The 19,527-nt window shown below is 35.2% G+C and overlaps 1 protein-coding gene across 1 annotated transcript in view; it reads right to left on the bottom strand.

Annotated features, from left to right (window-relative positions):
* Positions 1-1,496: 1,496 nt before the first annotated feature.
* COL21A1 (collagen type XXI alpha 1 chain) overlaps positions 1,497-19,527 on the bottom strand; it is an 89,151-nt gene continuing 71,120 nt past the window's right edge. The window contains exons 20-30 of the mRNA XM_021551120.3: positions 16,453-16,506; positions 15,103-15,156; positions 14,545-14,616; positions 11,172-11,207; positions 10,488-10,532; positions 8,405-8,437; positions 5,482-5,628; positions 5,344-5,398; positions 4,856-5,056; positions 3,765-3,842; positions 1,497-2,964 (exon numbers count right to left, since the gene is read on the bottom strand). Of these exons, the coding sequence (XP_021406795.2) occupies positions 2,777-2,964; positions 3,765-3,842; positions 4,856-5,056; positions 5,344-5,398; positions 5,482-5,628; positions 8,405-8,437; positions 10,488-10,532; positions 11,172-11,207; positions 14,545-14,616; positions 15,103-15,156; positions 16,453-16,506 (963 nt within the window). The 3' untranslated portion in view covers positions 1,497-2,776. The remainder of the gene's footprint in view (positions 2,965-3,764; positions 3,843-4,855; positions 5,057-5,343; positions 5,399-5,481; positions 5,629-8,404; positions 8,438-10,487; positions 10,533-11,171; positions 11,208-14,544; positions 14,617-15,102; positions 15,157-16,452; positions 16,507-19,527) is intronic.

Below are 19,527 nucleotides of genomic sequence, written 5' to 3'. Positions count from 1 at the left end.
AATCCCACTATATCAAATGAAGTCAGGAAATTAAATGATTGGGAAGTCTGCTAAATTCTTGCTTGATAAAATCTTTTAAGAAGCAATAATTGAAATCACAAGCTATAACAAATGCATTTCACTGGGATGCAAGGTACTTCCTATAGAGCTCCTGGGCATTTAATAATGTAGAACTACATTTCCAAAGTATCTCCATGTTTTTAAGCTACTACTACTAACTTTCTAAAAGGCACCTGCACAGACTGGATGGCTAGCATGTCCTCTGGAAAATTCCATCTTGTCAAAACCAAATCCTTTTTGTAGAAATGTCATAGTTTCACAGACTCAAATTCAGAGCAAAATACTGAAGATTGAGCAGCACTAAAACTCAAAAGCACCCAAACAACTCAGGAGTGTAGTCAATCAAATAGATTCAGCATCAAATCTCCCCCTTTTGCAGATCAAGGCTTTGAATTTGGTTTTACATTCAGTGAAGACTTTTAATTATTTAGTTTACTAACTCAGTCTTTCTTACCATGTTATTACATAAAATCAAATGGGTCCAACATGAAATTTTATTTTATAGCTGTAACTAGCTTAGACTGTACTCTTTGAGCAGCACTGTACAGAAATATTCATGCTAGGCCAGACTGAGCTACTTCAGATATCAGAAAGAGCAGAGGATAAGAACTATCTCTTTTATTTGTATAGAAAAAAATTTAAGACAAATGTTCCTTAGCAGCCTGACAAAATGACAACCAGAAGACCAACCACCTCAAGTGTATGCATATCAGTGCACACAGCCTGGGGAGCAAACAGGAGGAACTGGAGCACACTGAAGGTTAGTATTAGAACAAATGTTTTAAATTTTAGAAGAGAAAATTTCACCTCTCTCAGACCTAAACTGGGAAGGATTTCATGGGAAGCTTCTATGAAGGATAAAGGAGCTAGCATGTGCCAGGAGTTTTTCTAAAATTCTCTTCCTGAAAGTAAAAAACCAGTTTACCTCCTCTAAAGATAGAGAAGTTGGCAGAGCAAGAGACCAACTTGGCTTTACTGAGGGCTTCCAAGTCTGTTGAAAAGAGGAGCATTCCAGAGTTGGAAAAGCAGGCAAAAGCCTGTCAAGAACAAGGGAACTGCTACAGTGCACAGAAATGCAGACAGAAAACCAAAAGCTGAGCTCAAACAGAAATTGATCAGACATGTAAAACACTACAAGAAAGGGCCAGATAATAGATGAAAACTGGAAATTACAGATCCTCAGTCAGTCACTCAGAAGCAACCCTCTAGTAGGACAAATGGGGTGACAAAACCACCACTATTTTTAAAATTTAAGCTTGATACATGTGTTAATTTGATCAAATGAAATCATAAACAAAGCTGATAATCAAGAGCATTTTTCTACAAGTAGGGAATTCTGTTCTTCTGTTTGTATTCACTATAGTCAGAGGTCCTTCTGACTTGCTCATTTGGTTGGTTTTGCTTCCTCTCAGACTCATAATTCATTCAACCATACATTTTATTGGAAAGTGTGTCTTTTATTTTACCTTGAATGTCAAGCAAATTAACAGTCTCTGATAGTAGGACAACAGAAAAACAACACATTAGAAAAAGTGATTTATGAAGCCTGGGTTAATTTAATACAGGACTCTGCCTTAATTTAAGAAATTAATTTTAAATTCTCATGGGAACTGTGCCTTTGCTCTTTATGTAAAAGCAAGCAATAAACTTCATTAGCAAAGCATACAATGAAAATTACACACAGCTGGCTTAAAATGAAAAAGGAAACATCATAACAGACATTGCAGCTGGTCAGCCACCAGATAGACCTTTCTCCTTGTAAACCTGCTTCTTCAATTTGGCAATGCAGTCCTTGAGCAGAAACAGCAAAGGGCATATAATTTGATACTTCATTACACAGAACTGTTACATTGGGGTTGTGCAAACATTTTTAAATCTTTAATTTTGTCAAAAAATTAAAGCCACCCATGTCAGGTTCTTGCTCTTTTTTATTTTTAATGCTTTTTTCATATGAGTTGAATCACCCACATGGAAAGTTTTGACATTTAGTAGTTGACAGTACCATCTTCAATAAAAGAAGAACCTGTAGTTTCTCGGCCCTTGAACCTGTAGCTCTACCCTTGCATTTCAACTTGGTTTTAAGCAGAGCTGTATGGGAAAACAGGTGGCATTTCTCCTGTGATGAGTCCAAGTATCTGTCTTAATTAATAAAAATCTGATAACATTCTTTCACTCACATCTGGAGAATGACATATAAAATGTAAATAAGGCAATGATATTTGCACACCTATGAAGTCAAAGCCAGCCATATTCTTTGAAAATCAAGTATTTTGTATGTTGGCTGCATGTGAAAAATTTCACAGTTATTTATACCTGACCAATGCCATTTACAATATAATTCTGCTCCCAGTGGTGTTTCCAGCAATTTTGCAAAGGACTTTCTTTGGTAAAAAGAGGTAAAAGGAGGATAATAGGACACTTAAATACTAAAACCCAAATATTATAGTTAATTTTATTTCCATTAAGACTGATAATCTCTTTAAAAACAGATAATATCTTTTTCAACCAGTGCAAGGTGTAAAAAAAAAGTTACTGGAGTTCTGGAGTTTCTTGTCTAAAGGAATGTATAACCTTTGAGATCATTATTTATAATGTTTTTAATGTCAGAGGCAATTTTGTTCCTTTTTATGGGATTATTGCTGGTCACCTTCCTGAGATTTGAAAGACCATGAAAGATAAGCACCGTGACTATTCCTCTAAATTATCATATCACAAATTAATAATTTGGTCCTTTTCTAAATGGATCTCTCCCCACAATTACACTAAAACACAGTGATGGGTCACAAATTCCAGGGGGTCCAACTGGTCCTGGCATTCCTGGAGTGCCACGATCTCCATCTTTACCAGGCTGCCCACGTTCTCCAGGACGTCCTTCCTTACTCATGCCTGGTGGACCTTCAGGACCTTAATAACACACATGGAATAAATAAATGCATTACAATTAAAATGAAAAAGAACAAGTATGAACCCACAACAGCCCCGCTCTTTGGTGAAGTATGCAGATAAAGAAAACTTCACTTCCTGCAAAAGACACTTCTTGTCACAAACTGCTTATATACTTATCTAAACAACATGATATCTTATAAAGATTTTTTAAATCACATGGAAAACACTTTAAATAAAGACAGCTTTTAAAGAAGAATATTAAAATCTGCTTTAGTACACAATTCTAATTTATCATATAATCTGGAAACATCATGGCAAGAATCAGTCCCACTATTTCTATTTGTTTCTCTGGCTTTGGATGGGGCCCTAATATACTTTCTAAATGCCCAAGGCATTTGGGTCCTAATATATCTTCTAAATGCCCAAATGTATGCCCAATGCATACACATTTGAATGCATACACTAATGTTATGAAGAATATTTTCCCTCATTAGGCAAAGCTTAAAAGTCACATGATCTTATCAGGGCTCAGTTTTCAGATATAGTTGACTTCAGGATCCACCTATCAAGAAACAGGAGTCTCAGATACCAATCTCTATAGGACCTGTCTTATATTAAATAATGTATTATATGGCAATTTATAACATATGCAAGCAACAGGCATTACCCTAAAATATATTTGGTAAGTAAGATGTGTAAAAATTATGTAAGTTTTTTCAAAATTACATCAACAATGCTGAAAAGTGTGTTTTTTTCTAAACCACGCTTAAAAAAATTATTAGCATGCACTGAATCTGCACACCTGAGCCATCCCTCACCTGGAGGTCCTGGGGGACCTTGGATCCCAGGAACACCAACTCCTTGGTTGCCTTTTGCACCATTCTTCCCTGGCAGTCCTGTGAATTAGCAAACACATGCATATCTTTGCACATCATTTTCATCCAATGACATCAGAAATCAGCATTTGATAATATTTACTGAATTAAATACGCGATCTTTCAAAAGTAAATTCTCCTGTTGGAGATTAAATTATAAAAGTACTATAGGCAAATCATCATTGCATACAAAATGAAATTGGTGTGCTAAGTCACAAGCAGTAAGTCACAAAGAAAGCAAATATTTATCAACCATTTGGTGCTTACCACTGGCACATTACTAGCTACCTGTTATTTCATACATCTTTCCTGATTATTTTGATGCTACCAGTTACCAGATTATGGTAACTTTGATCTAGTTCCAGACTATATATGTGTGCTTAATATAAAGTCTGCAAATACATCACATAAATCAACTGGAATGCTTGGACAGCTGAGTTACCTGAAAGCATAAACCTTAGCCTGCCTGGAAAGAATCCAGAATGTTTACGAAAATCATAAAGAAAGGAGCAAAAATCCTTTTGAGATAATGAGAACAAAAGGACAAAAGCCAGTAAATCAAAGGAAGTATAAAAGTTCTTGGATGTCAAAAATCAGCACAGCTAGTAAGTAGCCAGTGAATAAAGACTGTTCCTTAAAAAAACAGAAACAAACAAGTTTGGAAGAAAAGAAATCAGAAGACATGGAAATACTTTGAAATCTATTTCTAAGTATAGTTGAGCTAAAAAAAAATCTAAATGAAGGTAGAAACATTTACATGAGACTAAGAATTCTCTAAAAAGATCAGAACAGAGGTTTATAGTAGACTATAGTAGAACTGAACAATAACTATCTGGTTGTGTGCTTGTATTCTCTCTCCTGTCACATGTTCCCTAAAGGTGGTGAAACATCCATGCTGCTCCATGGTCACAATTCCATTCAGCCAAGCAAGCCCGGCTATTCTCTTACTCCACCCTGCATTAATCCCATCCAAAACTAGAAGCAGAAATCCAAGACATAAAGGCCTTTAGCACCGTGCCACACACACACTGTACCTCTTGTTCCACGAGCCCCAGGGCGACCTGGCAAGCCCATCAGCCCCGGAATGCCATCATTCCCTGGTAAACCAGGAAACCCTCTTGGACCTTCAGGGCCTCTTGGACCTGGTGGTCCTGGAAGTCCTGGGGGAGCATTTTGGGGCTGACAATGGTTACAGTTTTGTAGTCTTCCACTCTGGAGAATGGCAGGCAACTGGGCTGGGAGAATTCAAACAAAAAGTTGCTTAAAGTGTTGCAACAATAGAAGTATTGCCCCCAACCTCTAATACAGAATCAGTTCCCTTTCTTAAGAGAATATAATACTTTTAAAAAACAAGATGGTAAAGCATGGAGCCTGTGATGTGGAAATACAGTTCCACACGTGTAGGAAAACAAAGAAATTGGCAATATGGAACTTGCTTTCAAAAAACCATTTCTATAATTATCAGGAAACTTCTTTAGCAATTCAAACAAGGAAACAACAGTAAAGAAACTTTCAAACTTACTTCTCAGTACATCTGAACACACCTGTCGAATAAACTCTTCTGAAAATTCTCGTGCCTGAATTGAACAGAGAACAGAGCATGCAGTTCTTTCTGGTTTTTAAGGTACACAACATGAAAAGTTTGAAGTCATATACATACAGGTTTTCCATCTGATCCAGGTGGTCCTGGGGGTCCTCTATCTCCTTGCTGACCTCTGAGGCCAGGAGGTCCAGTCAGACCCTGGACACCAGATTCTCCTTTTTGTCCACTGATGCCTGGAATGCCTGGATCTCCTTTCTCACCTTTCTGGATTGAAAAATCCATGAAAACTCAGCTAGGTTCACAGATAATTTTGAAGGTTGGTAGCACAAAAAAAAAAAAAACATGTTCTAAGAAACCTTTATTGAAGTTCTTCAGAAAATTAGTGTGATGCCTATGAAAACTAACTTGACATTGATGAGATCTATTTTGGTAAGATGTATTGAAGTTTTCAGATAAAATTATCAAAGAGAAATAGAAATAAATTACCTTTTCTTAGTTTTCAAGACCCATTTTACTATTCCTTATTAACACATGGAAGGAAGGGTTTTATTCACTTTTTCCTCAGAATCAGAAAATTTTTTTATAGTATGTTAAAATCCTTAGTAGGTCAGAAAAAATTTGATGTGAAATTCTGGCACCACTGAAGGTCCTGGAAACTTACAATAATAATCAAGCCTTTTACCTTATATCTGCAGTGTGTAAGACAAAGGAAAAAATAATTTGATTTCAGTTAGGGATATTTTTGCTTCTTTTTTTCCATCTGATTGATAGTAACTGCAGTCTGTTTGCTTCACTGGAAAAGGTAAAAAAATGCTAAAAAATGTTTTGATATATCTTCACCAAAGCAATGTTTCCATGTATGGAATTACCTACTGCAATAGTTCATGTGGAACTCTTTCCCTGCTCTGGAGCCAGCAAAACATCAGTATGTGCATCAGATTAAAGTCAGTATACTACACTTGCTCCCTTATGAGTTTTTTCCTCCCTTGCTTGCACAGCTTCTGCATAACATTATCAGTTGCTGAAAATTTTTCTTTCTCTACTTCCAACTATTTTAGATGGAACTGTGAGAACACAACTATTATATATGACAAACTTATTTAAGCAAATAACATAATTTTAAGAAATATTCATGCATATGGTCTCAATAGGCTTCCACTGAATTTTAAATTATGGTATTTATATTACTTTGTAACATCTCCTCTATTACTTATCAAGATTCTTCACATCAGAAAAATTCAAAGTCTCCTAGCTTGGTCTATATTAGTAACAATGCCCAGAATCCTCTACAGGAATTACTACAGGGTAACAAGCTTTAAATTCAGTGTCAGGTTAACCAGTTTTATGAGCTAGGCTGTAAAATCAGACAGGTACTCCATGTGATTAAAGAAACAGAGGAATGAGACAAAATGTGACAGATGTCAGTCAAGTGCCTGAGAGTACTGCTGGAAGGGTGGTGACCTGAACAGCAGACCATACCTTCAAAAGGCATGCATTAATTCAGACACAGCTTCTTCCAAAGTTGTAGTTGTAATTTATTTTCTTGATATTGTCAAGAAGGGACCCTCTTAGCTACCTCATGTAGATTTTTGCCTGCTCGTATCTAGCACATAATTGCAAAGGTGTTTTTTTCATTTCAACAGTCAGGAAGGCTCAGAGATAAGTCCATGGTGCTTATGTAGCTACCTGTGGCTATACTAGAAACTGTATGTGCTGAGGTCTGAAATTATGTTGGGTTTATAGCTAGGAGAGGTTTTGTTTTGGTTCTTCTTTAATTTTAATTGCTTTTAGCCCTGTGGACTATATTTACATAAAAGGTTTGCAAGCTGAGCTATCTGAACTAAATGTTCAAGGGGCTAGAAGGCATTAAGAACCAGAGAATACTGGGGAAATAGCATCTACTGTAGAACAACATTAGAGGTAAGACGCCAGCATAAAAACACCAGGAGAAAATGTTGGAAGCATCAGCAGAACTGCCTGATGGGCTTGCCAAGAAACAACTGAAACTGTAGAGGGAAAATTTTCCTCAGGATATCTTGGTGTTTTAATGCTTCACCACATCCATGTGAGGACTTGTTTGTTGACCCTTGCTATTGGCAAAGAAAAGCAAAGAAAGGAAAACAGCTCAATGAGTGCTTAAGAGCCTGTAAGAGACCTACAGGCTGAAGAAACTTATTAGAAATTAGAGTCTAACAAAAATAATACTTTATAGAAATGGAAAATGAACTAATTTTGTAGGTTTGATAAGTAAACACAATGACATTGTTATAGCTTAATACATAGTAAGAAATTATTTAATTTCCAGTAGAAATATTTTTTTGCCACATTTTACAAAACTTAGTGTATTATAAATGTATGACTAATTCAGTAGAATACAAGGAATCTTTTACCAGATTTGGCAATAATTTAGTAAAACACCTATAAGACAAATCGCAACTGAAGAATTTCTTAGAACCACACAAGCATATGAAACAACTTATATGTTAAAATGGATAAAATAATTTCATTATCAGAATGGTACTTCCAACTAATGTATCCAGCTATTGATATGCAACAATGCTTTAAGGAAAAGAGATGAACAAACAATATCTAAATAAATTTGAAGAAGAATTTGGGAAAGTGTATATTCTGATTTTAAAAAATATTGAAATAAATAAATAATAGCCAACAAAATTAATATTTTAAATACCAATTTTTAAACAACATGCAACACAATGGTTCTTTTTCCTTAGTTATTTTCTTTATCTATTTCCTCTATTCAAACAATCCTTTCTCTCTTTTTTCTGTTAGTTCATTTCTTGGCTTTTTAATTCTCTTAAAATATATGTTTGGCTTTAATAATTTTTAATAAAATGTATATCTCATTCTGTCTCTTTATAACTAATACTTCTTTCTCTGATATTTTCCAATTTCTCCTCTGTTGCTTACAGACATGCGAGTACAGAAGTAAGACTAAGCATACATTTTACAGATCACCTAATTTGCAGAAACAAATGGAATAATTTTGTAATACTATATTTATCATTGCAAAAATACATACCTCTCCTCGTTCTCCACTCAATCCTTCTACTCCCTTTAAAAAATAAGACAAGAAAGAAATTTTAAAATGCAGGCTGAGCCAAATTACTTGGAATAAAAAATTAATATTTTTTGTCCTTTGTTTTAGTAATCAATCACAAATGGTAATTTTTAAAGATTCTCTGATTGCTTTAGTACAAAAAACAAAACTGCATATAATTATGAAAATTTATATCTGCATGAATGATCACTTCAGTATCACATTTAATATCATGTACCTAGAGGATAAGTTGGGACTATATCACACATATTATAAACATAAAAACACAATATAGACTTAAGAGACAAAACCTTATTCACTTTACAAAAGAAATAGCATGTGTCCTAGCAGAAGTAAATTCCTGATGCAAACTGCTTAATACAATCTTACTAGGCAGAAATTAATTTTAAAGCTATTGAATCACAGACTTTGTGGTAAGGCAGATTTTGCATGCTAGTAAATTATTTTGATGTCATTTCGGCCAAGTGACTCAAGGGTGTTACTGGCCATTACATTCTATGGCAAGATGGCAGTTCACTCTTCTGATTCACTCTTATGGACAAGGAAATCTGTATTGTGTCTTGGAGTCTTGAGAATTTTTGGAAATATCTTGTGTTGTCTACTAAATGACTGATTTTTTTGGTTCCTGACCAAACCAGATAAGCATAGGAAACAATTTTAGACTTAGTATGTATTATTTTTTCAGCTTTCTCCAAAAAAAAAAAAAAAAAAAGAATACAAGCAATAAAAATTTGGTTGCGTCATTCTATCTGGAAAAAAAAAAGTTTTCTTTCACTATCACTTTGTTTTCTTTTTTGACTAAAATAATATATATGAAAAAAAATTGTCCATTATCTGCCAGAAAAATAACCAGAAAGTTTAAATTGTAAAATGTCAATCTGGGACATTATATTTGGTTAAGTCAATTACTCATCTTTTAGTTTAAACTATTTCTTTATTAAAAAATGTGGTCAGGTTTAATAATGAACTATTTTCAACCTACATATCTCTGAGAGTGTTAACTAACATGCAGTCTAGATCTCCTGCCCAGAATCCCTGGGAATTGGGTCCACCTGGCTAGACAGGCAGCTGTATCAATGTCGTAATCCTGAAAAAAGCAACCATGGCTTCCTTCCAAGTCTAGTTTTAGATATGTACCTCTAAAAAATACTTCTTTAGACATACATAGATTATACAGCTAAAAAGTATTTATAAATACTAACAGCTATTCTGTGGAATAAGACAATCGCCAACTATGACACAATCAGAAGACGCTGGCCTAGAGTTAAAGAGAAAGAACTGGATCTCACTGATTTATAGCTGAAACAGGAAACATCTGTAATTTATGAGCACAGAAGATGTCAATAATGACTCCCAGCATAGTCTAGGAGGTAATGAACTGTATGAAAGTGTAGCATGGGTCATGCAAAATCTTAACATCTCACTCTTATAACCTTTACACAAAAGTCACTATTTGCTGGTATCTGCATTTTATATTACTTATAACTATTTTATAAAAATATTCTATAATTAAGGCTTTACTACAATAATAAAAGAAATGCACTTATGGTCTGTTTTTCAAGATACAATATCACAGAACACAGAAAGATGTAGGTTGGAAGTGACCTCCTTGGATTCAACTTCCTTTGCAGAACAGATGCAGCTTGATCAACTCAACATGCTGTCCAGACAGGTTTTGCCACAATATCTATGAGCAGCCTGTTCCAGTGTTTGACCACCCTCAAAGCAAAATGTTTTTCCTGTATTTATCAAGCTCCTGTGTTCCAATTCATATGCATTTCCTCTCGTCCTTCAAGCATACACAGCTGACAGAAGTGTTGCTCCATCTTCTCTGTATGTGTTAGAGTTGTCATTTTAAAAATACGAAGAGTGTTTAAGAGGCAACTTATATAATTATGTTATCATGTTATACATAAATATATTTCACCTGATGCAAAGACCTATACATGTTGATGGAAGAAGTGTTAAGAAACAAATATGAATCATGGCCTCAAGCTAGGATCACAATGGCTCTCTTGAAGTAGGATCACTATTTTAACAGTACCTGTAAGCCTGGATTTCCTTGTCTTCCTTTTTCTCCTTTCAGTCCCTTCAGAAAAGATCACATTTTATAAAATATAGATTTATCTGGCACATGTAATTAAACTATCAAAAAATAACACAAGGATCTAAATGTAAATATAAAACTTTATTCTAAACTAGGACAAGTCAATCTGAAAGTTACTCTTCAAAGAGATCAGAGCAGAAACTCTGCAAAATAAAATTTCTACCCTGAACACAGAGGAACCAAGCTAGGATCGAAATAATGACAGAATAGTCTTCTTTTTCTTGTAGATATTTCCAAAATTTTAGACAACAAGAGGAAAATCCCACATGCTAGTAATAAAGTAAGTAGGCAGAGGCCAGGTGTAGTTACTTTGATTGTGTTTCTGTGATCCTGCAGTGCCCTGCAGGCAGGGACAGAGAGCATCCTGTGACAGTCCTGGGTGATGCCCCAGGCACAACCTGCACCCTGCACCATTGCTAGGAGCACACAGCTCTGCAGCAAATGCCAACAGCCTGCTCAGGCCCCCAGAAATGCAGAAGATTTCCTTGAAGGAGAGCTACTGCTTCTACTGAAGTTAACCTTTTGTGGAGTTTAATCTTAAAATACCCTTTCTGACTTAATACCTAAGACTTGTATAAATATCAATGCCAGATGATTTCATTAGAAACAAAGTTGATATACCTGGTTACCAGTGTCACCTTGGTTTCCTTTCTCCCCCTGTAAAATATTAGAAGAAAGGTCTCTATTTAAAAAAGACTCACCTCTAAACCATGTAGACTGTGCTTTAATTTAACACAGTAATTACAAGAGAAACATCTAGCTTTTTCTTATACTGAAAGAAAACAAATCACTTTATCTTCATGTACACAAAAAAAGTCCAGAAAGCTATACTAAGAAAGGATTTTAACATTAAAACAATTATAAAAAAGAGTGGATACTCACCTAACAAGTAAAAAATTAAAAAGAAAGTGGATGCTCACATACCAAACAAAAAATTTAAAAATACAACATAATGTGGTGTCAAGTCCAGCAGGATTCTATCTACTCAGTGTATTGAAGTGGAGAGGATGTAGGCAGGAAGGGAGGCAATGTTTCTTATGGGTTAAATTTTAGCTGAATGCACCACTGCATGCATAAGTTATGCAAAACAAACAAGAAAAAAGGTATTTTTTCACCAAAAACACCTCTATATTTAAATTAAATAAAAATATTTAAGGACTCAGCTCCATTTTCACCCACTTGTTTTGCCTCAAAATGTTTAAATTAAATAATAATGGGGGGAATGGCAATCAAATGGTGCAAATGGTGCTTAGAAGTCAGGTACATAGTTTTATCAACTTGTCTGAACACAATCTAATTGACATTAATAATTCATTAATTGACATTAATTGACATAATTGACATTGGAGAGAAACAGGCAATGCATGAAAACTATTCACTCCAATTAACAACACAGGTATAAAATATGTACTCTGAAAATGTGGCCATCTCTCTTCATTAATTGAAAAGGAAACTTAAAGTTATGGGAGATGGCTGTTACTCTGACTCTGACATCTTATGTTTAAATAGACATAAATTAAAATGCTGAACCATGAACACAGCAGTTCATGAAACACAAGACACATATGTAGGGGGGATGCAAAACTGCATTTAATAAAGAAAACAATTAGAATGGAGATTTTTGGGTCCATTTTGTCAGATTGCTTGTAAGAGCCAAAACTTTGTGTGTTTGGCTGTTGGTTTTTTTTTGTTGTTGTTGTTGGGTTTTTTTGTTTGTTTGTTTGTTTTGGGTTTTTTTTTTTTTTGGGGGTGGGGGGGTAGAAAATAAAAGAGCCTTTAGTTAAATGTAAACAGTAGTGAAGAGGAGATTTTTGCCATGGAAAATATTTACCTGATTGAAAATCCCAGAACATAAGAAGACATTTATTCCAGCTGTAGTATTTTGTTGTATTGTATTTGAATGTAAAATATTCAGTAGTTTCAAGTTTTAAACTCTTCTATAGCCGAAAGGCTTCACATTTACTGTCAGATGCCCAAACTGCACTTTACTTCCTGAATAATTCCAGTGTGTCATTGGACTTGTAATTCCAGCTAACTTGCCTCTTTATATAAAATAAATGACCTTTTCAAAGGCTTCTTCAGTTTAAAATTTAGAGAAGTTCCATAAATTTTAACAAAATCATCTTTCACTAAATATGTCTTAGTACAAGTGCCTTACATAACCCCTGGATATTGAATTGAATATATAGTGATAATGAAACTAATTAAAGAATTATTATGACACTGACTCCATGCTCTAGTCAATGTAAGGCATGTCCATTTATGTGTCTACTGACATGTGAAGTACTCTAGTATATGTAAGACATATAGGAGGCATATATGACACTGGACATACAAGAAACATGCCTTCTGGAGCAGATGAACTCTATTGGAATATTTCTGCATGGGGTTTTCATAAAACTTTAATTACAACACCACCCTTCTATCTTACTTTTTGCACTTCAACCTTTCTCTTCTTATGAAAGTGAAATGCCTGATTTAATTCTATTTCTCTAATGCCATATTGGGTCTGGCTGAGAAGGAATTAATTTTGTCCATAGCAGCCCTCATAGTGCTGAGCTTTGCAATGGTGGCCAGAAAGGTGTTGATAACACACCAGTGCTTTGGGTATTGCTGAGCAGAGCTCCCTGCAACATCAAGGCTCTCTCTTCAAATCCCTGCCTTTTCCTGTAAGCTAGGGCCAGCCAAGATCTCGGGTGGAGACACAAATTCAGTCTAAGTGGAGAAGGGATTGAGAGACACCCTGCAGAGAAGGACTTATGCTTATTGATAGATGAGAAACTTAACATGACATGGCAATGTGCACAAAAGCCAGCTGCACCCTGGGCTGCATCAAAAGCAGTGTGGCCAGCAGGGCAAGGATGCGATTCTCCCCCTCCACTCCACTCTCCTGAGGCTCTACCTGTGTCCAGCTCCAGGGTCTCCAACATAAGAAGGACATGGATCTGCTGGATCAGGTCCAGCAAAGGGCCATGAAAATCATTAGACAGCTGGAGCATCTCTCTCATAAAGACAGACTGAGAGAGCTGGGGTTGTTCAGCCCAGAGAAGAGAAGGCTTTGAAGAGACCTTAGAGCAGCCTTCTAGCACCTAAAAGGGGCTTAGAAGAGAGCTGGAGAGGTACTTTTCACAAGGGTCTGTAATGACAGGACAAGAGGGAATGGCTTCAAATTGAAACTAGGTTAATAGGAAGAAATTCCTTATTTTGAAGGTGGTGAGGCACTGAGACAGGTTGGTCAGAGAAGGTATGAATACCTCCTCCCTGTAAGTGTTCAAGGCCAGGTGGATGGGGCTTTGAGTCATCTCATCTAGTGGAAGGAAGTGTCCCTGCCCACGACTTGGGGGTTGGAACAAGATGACCTTGAAGACATAACCATTCTATGGTTCTATGACATAGCCAGGACAGATGACCTAAACTGAAAGGGATATTCCATACCATAAGATGTCTGCTCAGCAATAAAAGCTAAAGGCAAGGTGAAGGAAAGGAAGTTTCATTATTGTGACACGTCTTCCAAACCTCTATATGTACTGAAGTACTGCTTCCTGGGAATTGGTAGGACAACACATACTGACAGGAAGCAGAGAATAAATATTTCATTCTACTTTGCTTCCACACATGGCCTTTCCTTTTGCTTTATTAAACTGCCTTTTTCTTGACCCATGAGCTTTCCCCCATCTTATTTTCTTGTTTTCCCTGCCCTGCTTAAGAAGTGAGTGATGGAGCAGCTTGGTGGACACCTGGCATTCATCCAAGGTCAACTCACCACAAATCACATCAAGGGGTGATTCATCAAGGATAAAGCCCTTCACATCAAGGGCTTTATCCTTCAGAAGAAAATTTTCAGGATGGACGTATTATGTTTTAAATGTGTCCAACTGTTATCTAATAATAATGATGCATTTAGAGAAAGGATTTTGTAAAATAATGATCACTCATAAGAAAAGAACTTCCAAAAAAAGATGCAATTAATGTAAAACTGGAAAAAATTACTTACCTTTAATCCCTGGGTACCAGGAATGCCTGGGTAGCCTGGTTCACCTGGAGCCCCTGGTACGCCTAGATCTCCCTGAGTAATACAATAGCTTTGTGTCAGTGATGTGCTGAGTGTAAAAACACACATTGCATGTTTCTCAAGGCCAAATTATACTCTTTGCCTATGATATTTTAAAATTTTACAAGTGAAGATGATTGAAATATCTGAAGGATTTTTGAAGGGATGGTGAATATAGAGGAGCTGCATTCAATATCTATTTTTATTGTCCTTTAATAGAGTTGATGTTTCAAAATAACACAAAAAATACTACCTCATGTAACAACTTGAGGTTTGCAGGTTTGAACTCAATGAATATCTGATTTTCACAGCCTAAAATCTAGTATAAAATTAGTAAGAATAAGTAATCACATTGATTTTGATGCAATGTGATGGTAACTAATGTTTTACTGTGAAACAAACTGCCTTATAATTAACCAGGGGAAATAATGGAAAGTTAGTAAATCATGAAGAAATAAATTAATCTCTTTTCAACTAGAACACTTCCAGAATCATATTTACCTTGGCTCCTGAGGATCCTGGTTTCCCCTGTATTCCTGGTTCACCTTTATCACCCTATATAACAATGTGGCAGATACATCATTATGTTTTGTCACATGTGGTATGTCTAGCAAACATAAACAGTCACTCTTGAGAAACTGACTCTTAAAAATGGGCCCACGTAGTGACTGAAAGGCTGAAGTTCTCCATTACAGGCAGCCTGAAGGTTTAACTTTCTGTCAGGAAAGATGAGCTACTGATAACAAAACCTGATCTGCCAGCTTCTGCATACCTGTCCCATCTCCACCTGCCTCATTTGCCTCACACAGTCACAACAAGTTTGTGTGTACTGACCTCACATTTCCATCATCTTATTTAATTGTTGAAGTCAAAATACTTATTTATGTTCTGGCTTTTATCACAGCCTATGGAATTTGACATATATTCAGCACAAGGATTTGCATTAAATCTAAGAATTATTGACTACATAATGATGGACTCCTGTAAGAATGAGCTTATTAAGAATGATTCTCTCAGAAACAGCTTATATTCTAAGTGGGATAAGTATACAAAATAAAAGCATTTTTCAACAAACAAAAATACAGCTAATTCATTTTTAGTTGTATCATAGGTATTCAACTTTCTTGACCATAGAAAACATTAATACTTTAAAAAATGTTACTGTCAGTGTACAATTATAAATAAATGCATGTACACTTTTGGATGTAGAATAATGTATGGGGGAAAGGGATCTAAATGTAAATGCAAAGTTAGGGAAATGGATTCTGTATTCCTAAATATTCTCTAGGACATACAATTCAATACTTACAATTCAATCCAAAACTCATTTTGGATTAAATTAAAAAGTTACACTAACCAATCTGAATTTGGTAGTATTTATTTTAGCTTTGGAGAACATTGGTAAAATTAGTTCTTGCTGTAGCTGCAGTGCAATCAATAAAGTTACATCTGAAATAAGTTTGGCTCCTTGGGTGGAAGAAACAGCACATAACATCATTGAATACAATTAAAATATAAATAAATGTAACATGGGAAAGTTCAGATGTATATTGAGAATTATCTGGTTTCCAGCATTGCAGAATATTTTCCAAGACTGTAAAGCTGAAACAAAGTCTCATGACCATTTCCACAACTGTTAAAAACCTCACAGGATGAGAGGCACCATTTACTGAGTTATATTAACCTCTCTTGAGACTGAACTATCATTAAAGGTAACACAGGAAAAGTCATACAGCTGCTCATCAATATTCAATACACCAAAAAAAGAGCTACAAAATCCTGGCATTGTCAGATCAAATTTGCATACAAAGCAGTCGTTTATCAAAGTCACAAGCAAATTGAGTCAAATACCTTAGGCCCAGGAGCTCCAGGAAGACCAAATGAACCTTCTGGTCCCATCAAACCCTATTTATTTATGAAAAAGAGACATTTCTGTACTAAAACAGAGGAATTATGAGCTTGGTATTGTATTAGTAGGATCATTATTCTATTTCTTTAGTTATAAAGAAATATGTTCTATTTCTTTAGTTATTAAACAGTAAAGACAATGTTTTTTATCTTATTACTACACAGGCTATAGTTTTGATAGAGTACAGTGGATTATTTAAACCTTCTATGGTCTAATAAAGGGCTACTGTGCAATAGGAAAAATCATACAGCAGTAATGAACAGAGCTGTCATGGAATACTCCTGAGAGAAACAATTCTCCAACTCAAGACCCAGTCTGTAATGCATCCTTAGTTATAACTGAAAGTGACACAAAAGTTTCTTGGGTTCTGTTTAGGGTTTCCAAAACCAACAAAAGTATTTGTGGCATTTCATAATTCTCCTTTCTGACTGTGTGTCCCTCAAAGGTTGCCATAACTTGACCCATTGTGCAAATTTTGCGGAGATTTATCAGGAGCAGTTAACTTTTGGGGCCACACCTTTGTATCTTCTGCAGAATCTTCACAGTTAAACTACTCATTCAAGAATTCAATAGTTTCTGCCATTTCAGATTATGACACTTCAGCACATGTACAAAGCCAAAATAACCTCTTGGACTCCACAAATGGAATCACATTTATGAAGGCATGTTTAGATGTATGTTCCCTACATAAAATTAAGAGTTAAAGAGTATTAAATCATCAAAGGGCTGACTTCCTTAATTTCTGTTTAAAGCTAGTTTCAAGTATACTTCAGAAAAGAAATCCTTCTTTGAAATTATACTTTCCAGGAAGGAATTCCCATTAATCACATTTTCCACATCTGGTGTTAACAATTCTCTGTTTCACCACTTTGCCTCTCTTCACTTTTAGTCTAGAACTGTATGCATAAAATCGATATATTATTATTGTTTTACTTGGACTTGCTTAAATACTGTGAAATACAATCTGCAATAAGAGCAGCAAAAAATAAAAACATTATGATACAGAAACTCAAACAATTAAATAAGGCCTGGAAACCTAACCTGTCAGAGATTAAATGTTATCAATTATTCCAACTGATAATATTTTCAAAATTCACTGTTATTGTTGTTATTTAATCTCTGCTTTCATACAAATCACCCTCCATTTAGTAACAAATGTTAGGAACAATTCACTCCCATGACATTATCTCAAACTTCTTTCAAAAGTTACATATAATCAAAAACAGATATAATTTCTCACACAGATAACAACTCAGCTTTGCAAAAAAAAAAAAAAAAACTTTATTTGTTTAAAACGAAACTAAAACTTAAAGGGTGTCTTTGTTTCTACAATAGAAGAGAAAATTCAGAATACCTAAAACAAGAAGTAATTATCTGCAGCCATGGTTTTCAGAATTTCATCAGTTGTCTGGTATTTTACCTGTGCTTTACAACTAACCAAAGATTAAAACAAATTAACCACAGATTAATTCATGTTTCTTGCCTGCTTTGTGATAAGAAAATACTAGTCACCAAAACCTTCCATCAATAAATATAGCAACTTGTTCTTTAGGCCATAGACACTCTACCACTTCACTAGATCATTTCTAGTGAAATCCACATCAGTCTTTGGGTTACAGAAGTGACATATGCTCACAAAAAATGTCCCTCATTCTATCTTATGCAAAGCAGAAATACTATAGGCACAGAATAGCTTCTTTTTTTTAAATTAAATCAGCTGTGCATATATATCCACATTGACCTGCAAATACACACCAGAGAAGGCAAATGAGGAAATACATTTAGTAGAATTAAAGGTCAAGAATACATCTGCAGGAAAAGGAGAAATAAAGTCCATTTTTCCTGGTTTCCTTTCTTACACTTTCATTACTAGACCATATTTGACTTGTTTTGTTTAAAAAATTACATGGAGACTACTAAATTACATCAGCACACTGCAAGAAGGAAACTTTCAGATGCAATATAGGAAAAGCTTGTGAATATAATCTGAAAACTATATAAAATTAGAAGAGAAGAGAATGTCCTGAACAAAAATGTAGAACAATTCAGGGACATTAAATGTAGCATTATTGCCCTATTTTGCAGAGCTGACATTATATGTCAGGTAAATTAATAAATTGCTGTTGTTGGCAATGCAATAGGGATAGTCATTACTGAAGAAGAGCTTGTTACTGAAAAACTTTCCCAAGCTATTAATAGACCATCCACAAGCTTTCCATCTGTGTTTTCTGGAACAAACATATTCAGTGTGACTAATAGAAGGAAAATCCCACTATCTTTTCTGGTTTAAATTCCCTAATGCAATATAATACATTCAGATATTCCATGCATTAATCTCCTACTTAATTTATCAGGTGACAAAGAAAATACTTTAATGAATTGACAAGAAAGAGGAATAAATTATTTTCAAGTGTATCACAAACCAGATGTTATTTATCTACATAAAATTTGAAGAAAATATGGTAGGTGAGTTAAATAAATATAAGCACTTTGGAATCCCACAAGGCTTTATTGGAGTTGATGATATAGCCTTCCCTCTGGCATTTTGCTCAATTTTGCTCAGAAAGAAATGGAGAAAGAAATTCCAGTAATAGGCCATAAAAATAGTTAGGAGGCACAGGTGAGAGAACAAATGTTCATGTGTTAACTAAGAGTAGGGACATTTAAACTTCCAGTTCAGCCAGTGTTTCAACAACTGCAATAACTGATTGTCAAGGAGATCTATTTTTTCCAGAGATCTTTAGGAGGTAGCTGGAAAAGTCCTCAAAGTTCATGAAAAGAAAATCAACCAGTGTATTTTACATAAAAAGGGCTTTCTGACAGCTGTGATTTTGATTGTGCCTGTGGTAGTCAGGAAAGGAAGAGATGATGTTTGGATAGGGGGTAAGTGTATACTGTGTAGGAAATTCAAAATGTACTGGATGATAGAGTAGCCCATAAGTTTTAAAATTCCAAACTAATTTCAGGTTCTGTCTCTAACAAAAGCTACATCAGTGAGAGAACAGGGAGAGGGAGAG

Source organism: Lonchura striata, chromosome 3 (genome assembly GCF_046129695.1).
Source record: "Lonchura striata isolate bLonStr1 chromosome 3, bLonStr1.mat, whole genome shotgun sequence".
In the NCBI taxonomy this organism is placed as follows: Eukaryota; Metazoa; Chordata; class Aves; order Passeriformes; family Estrildidae; genus Lonchura; species Lonchura striata.
Note: the sequence above shows the minus strand (reverse complement) of the source record. Positions and strands in the feature narration are given on the sequence as shown.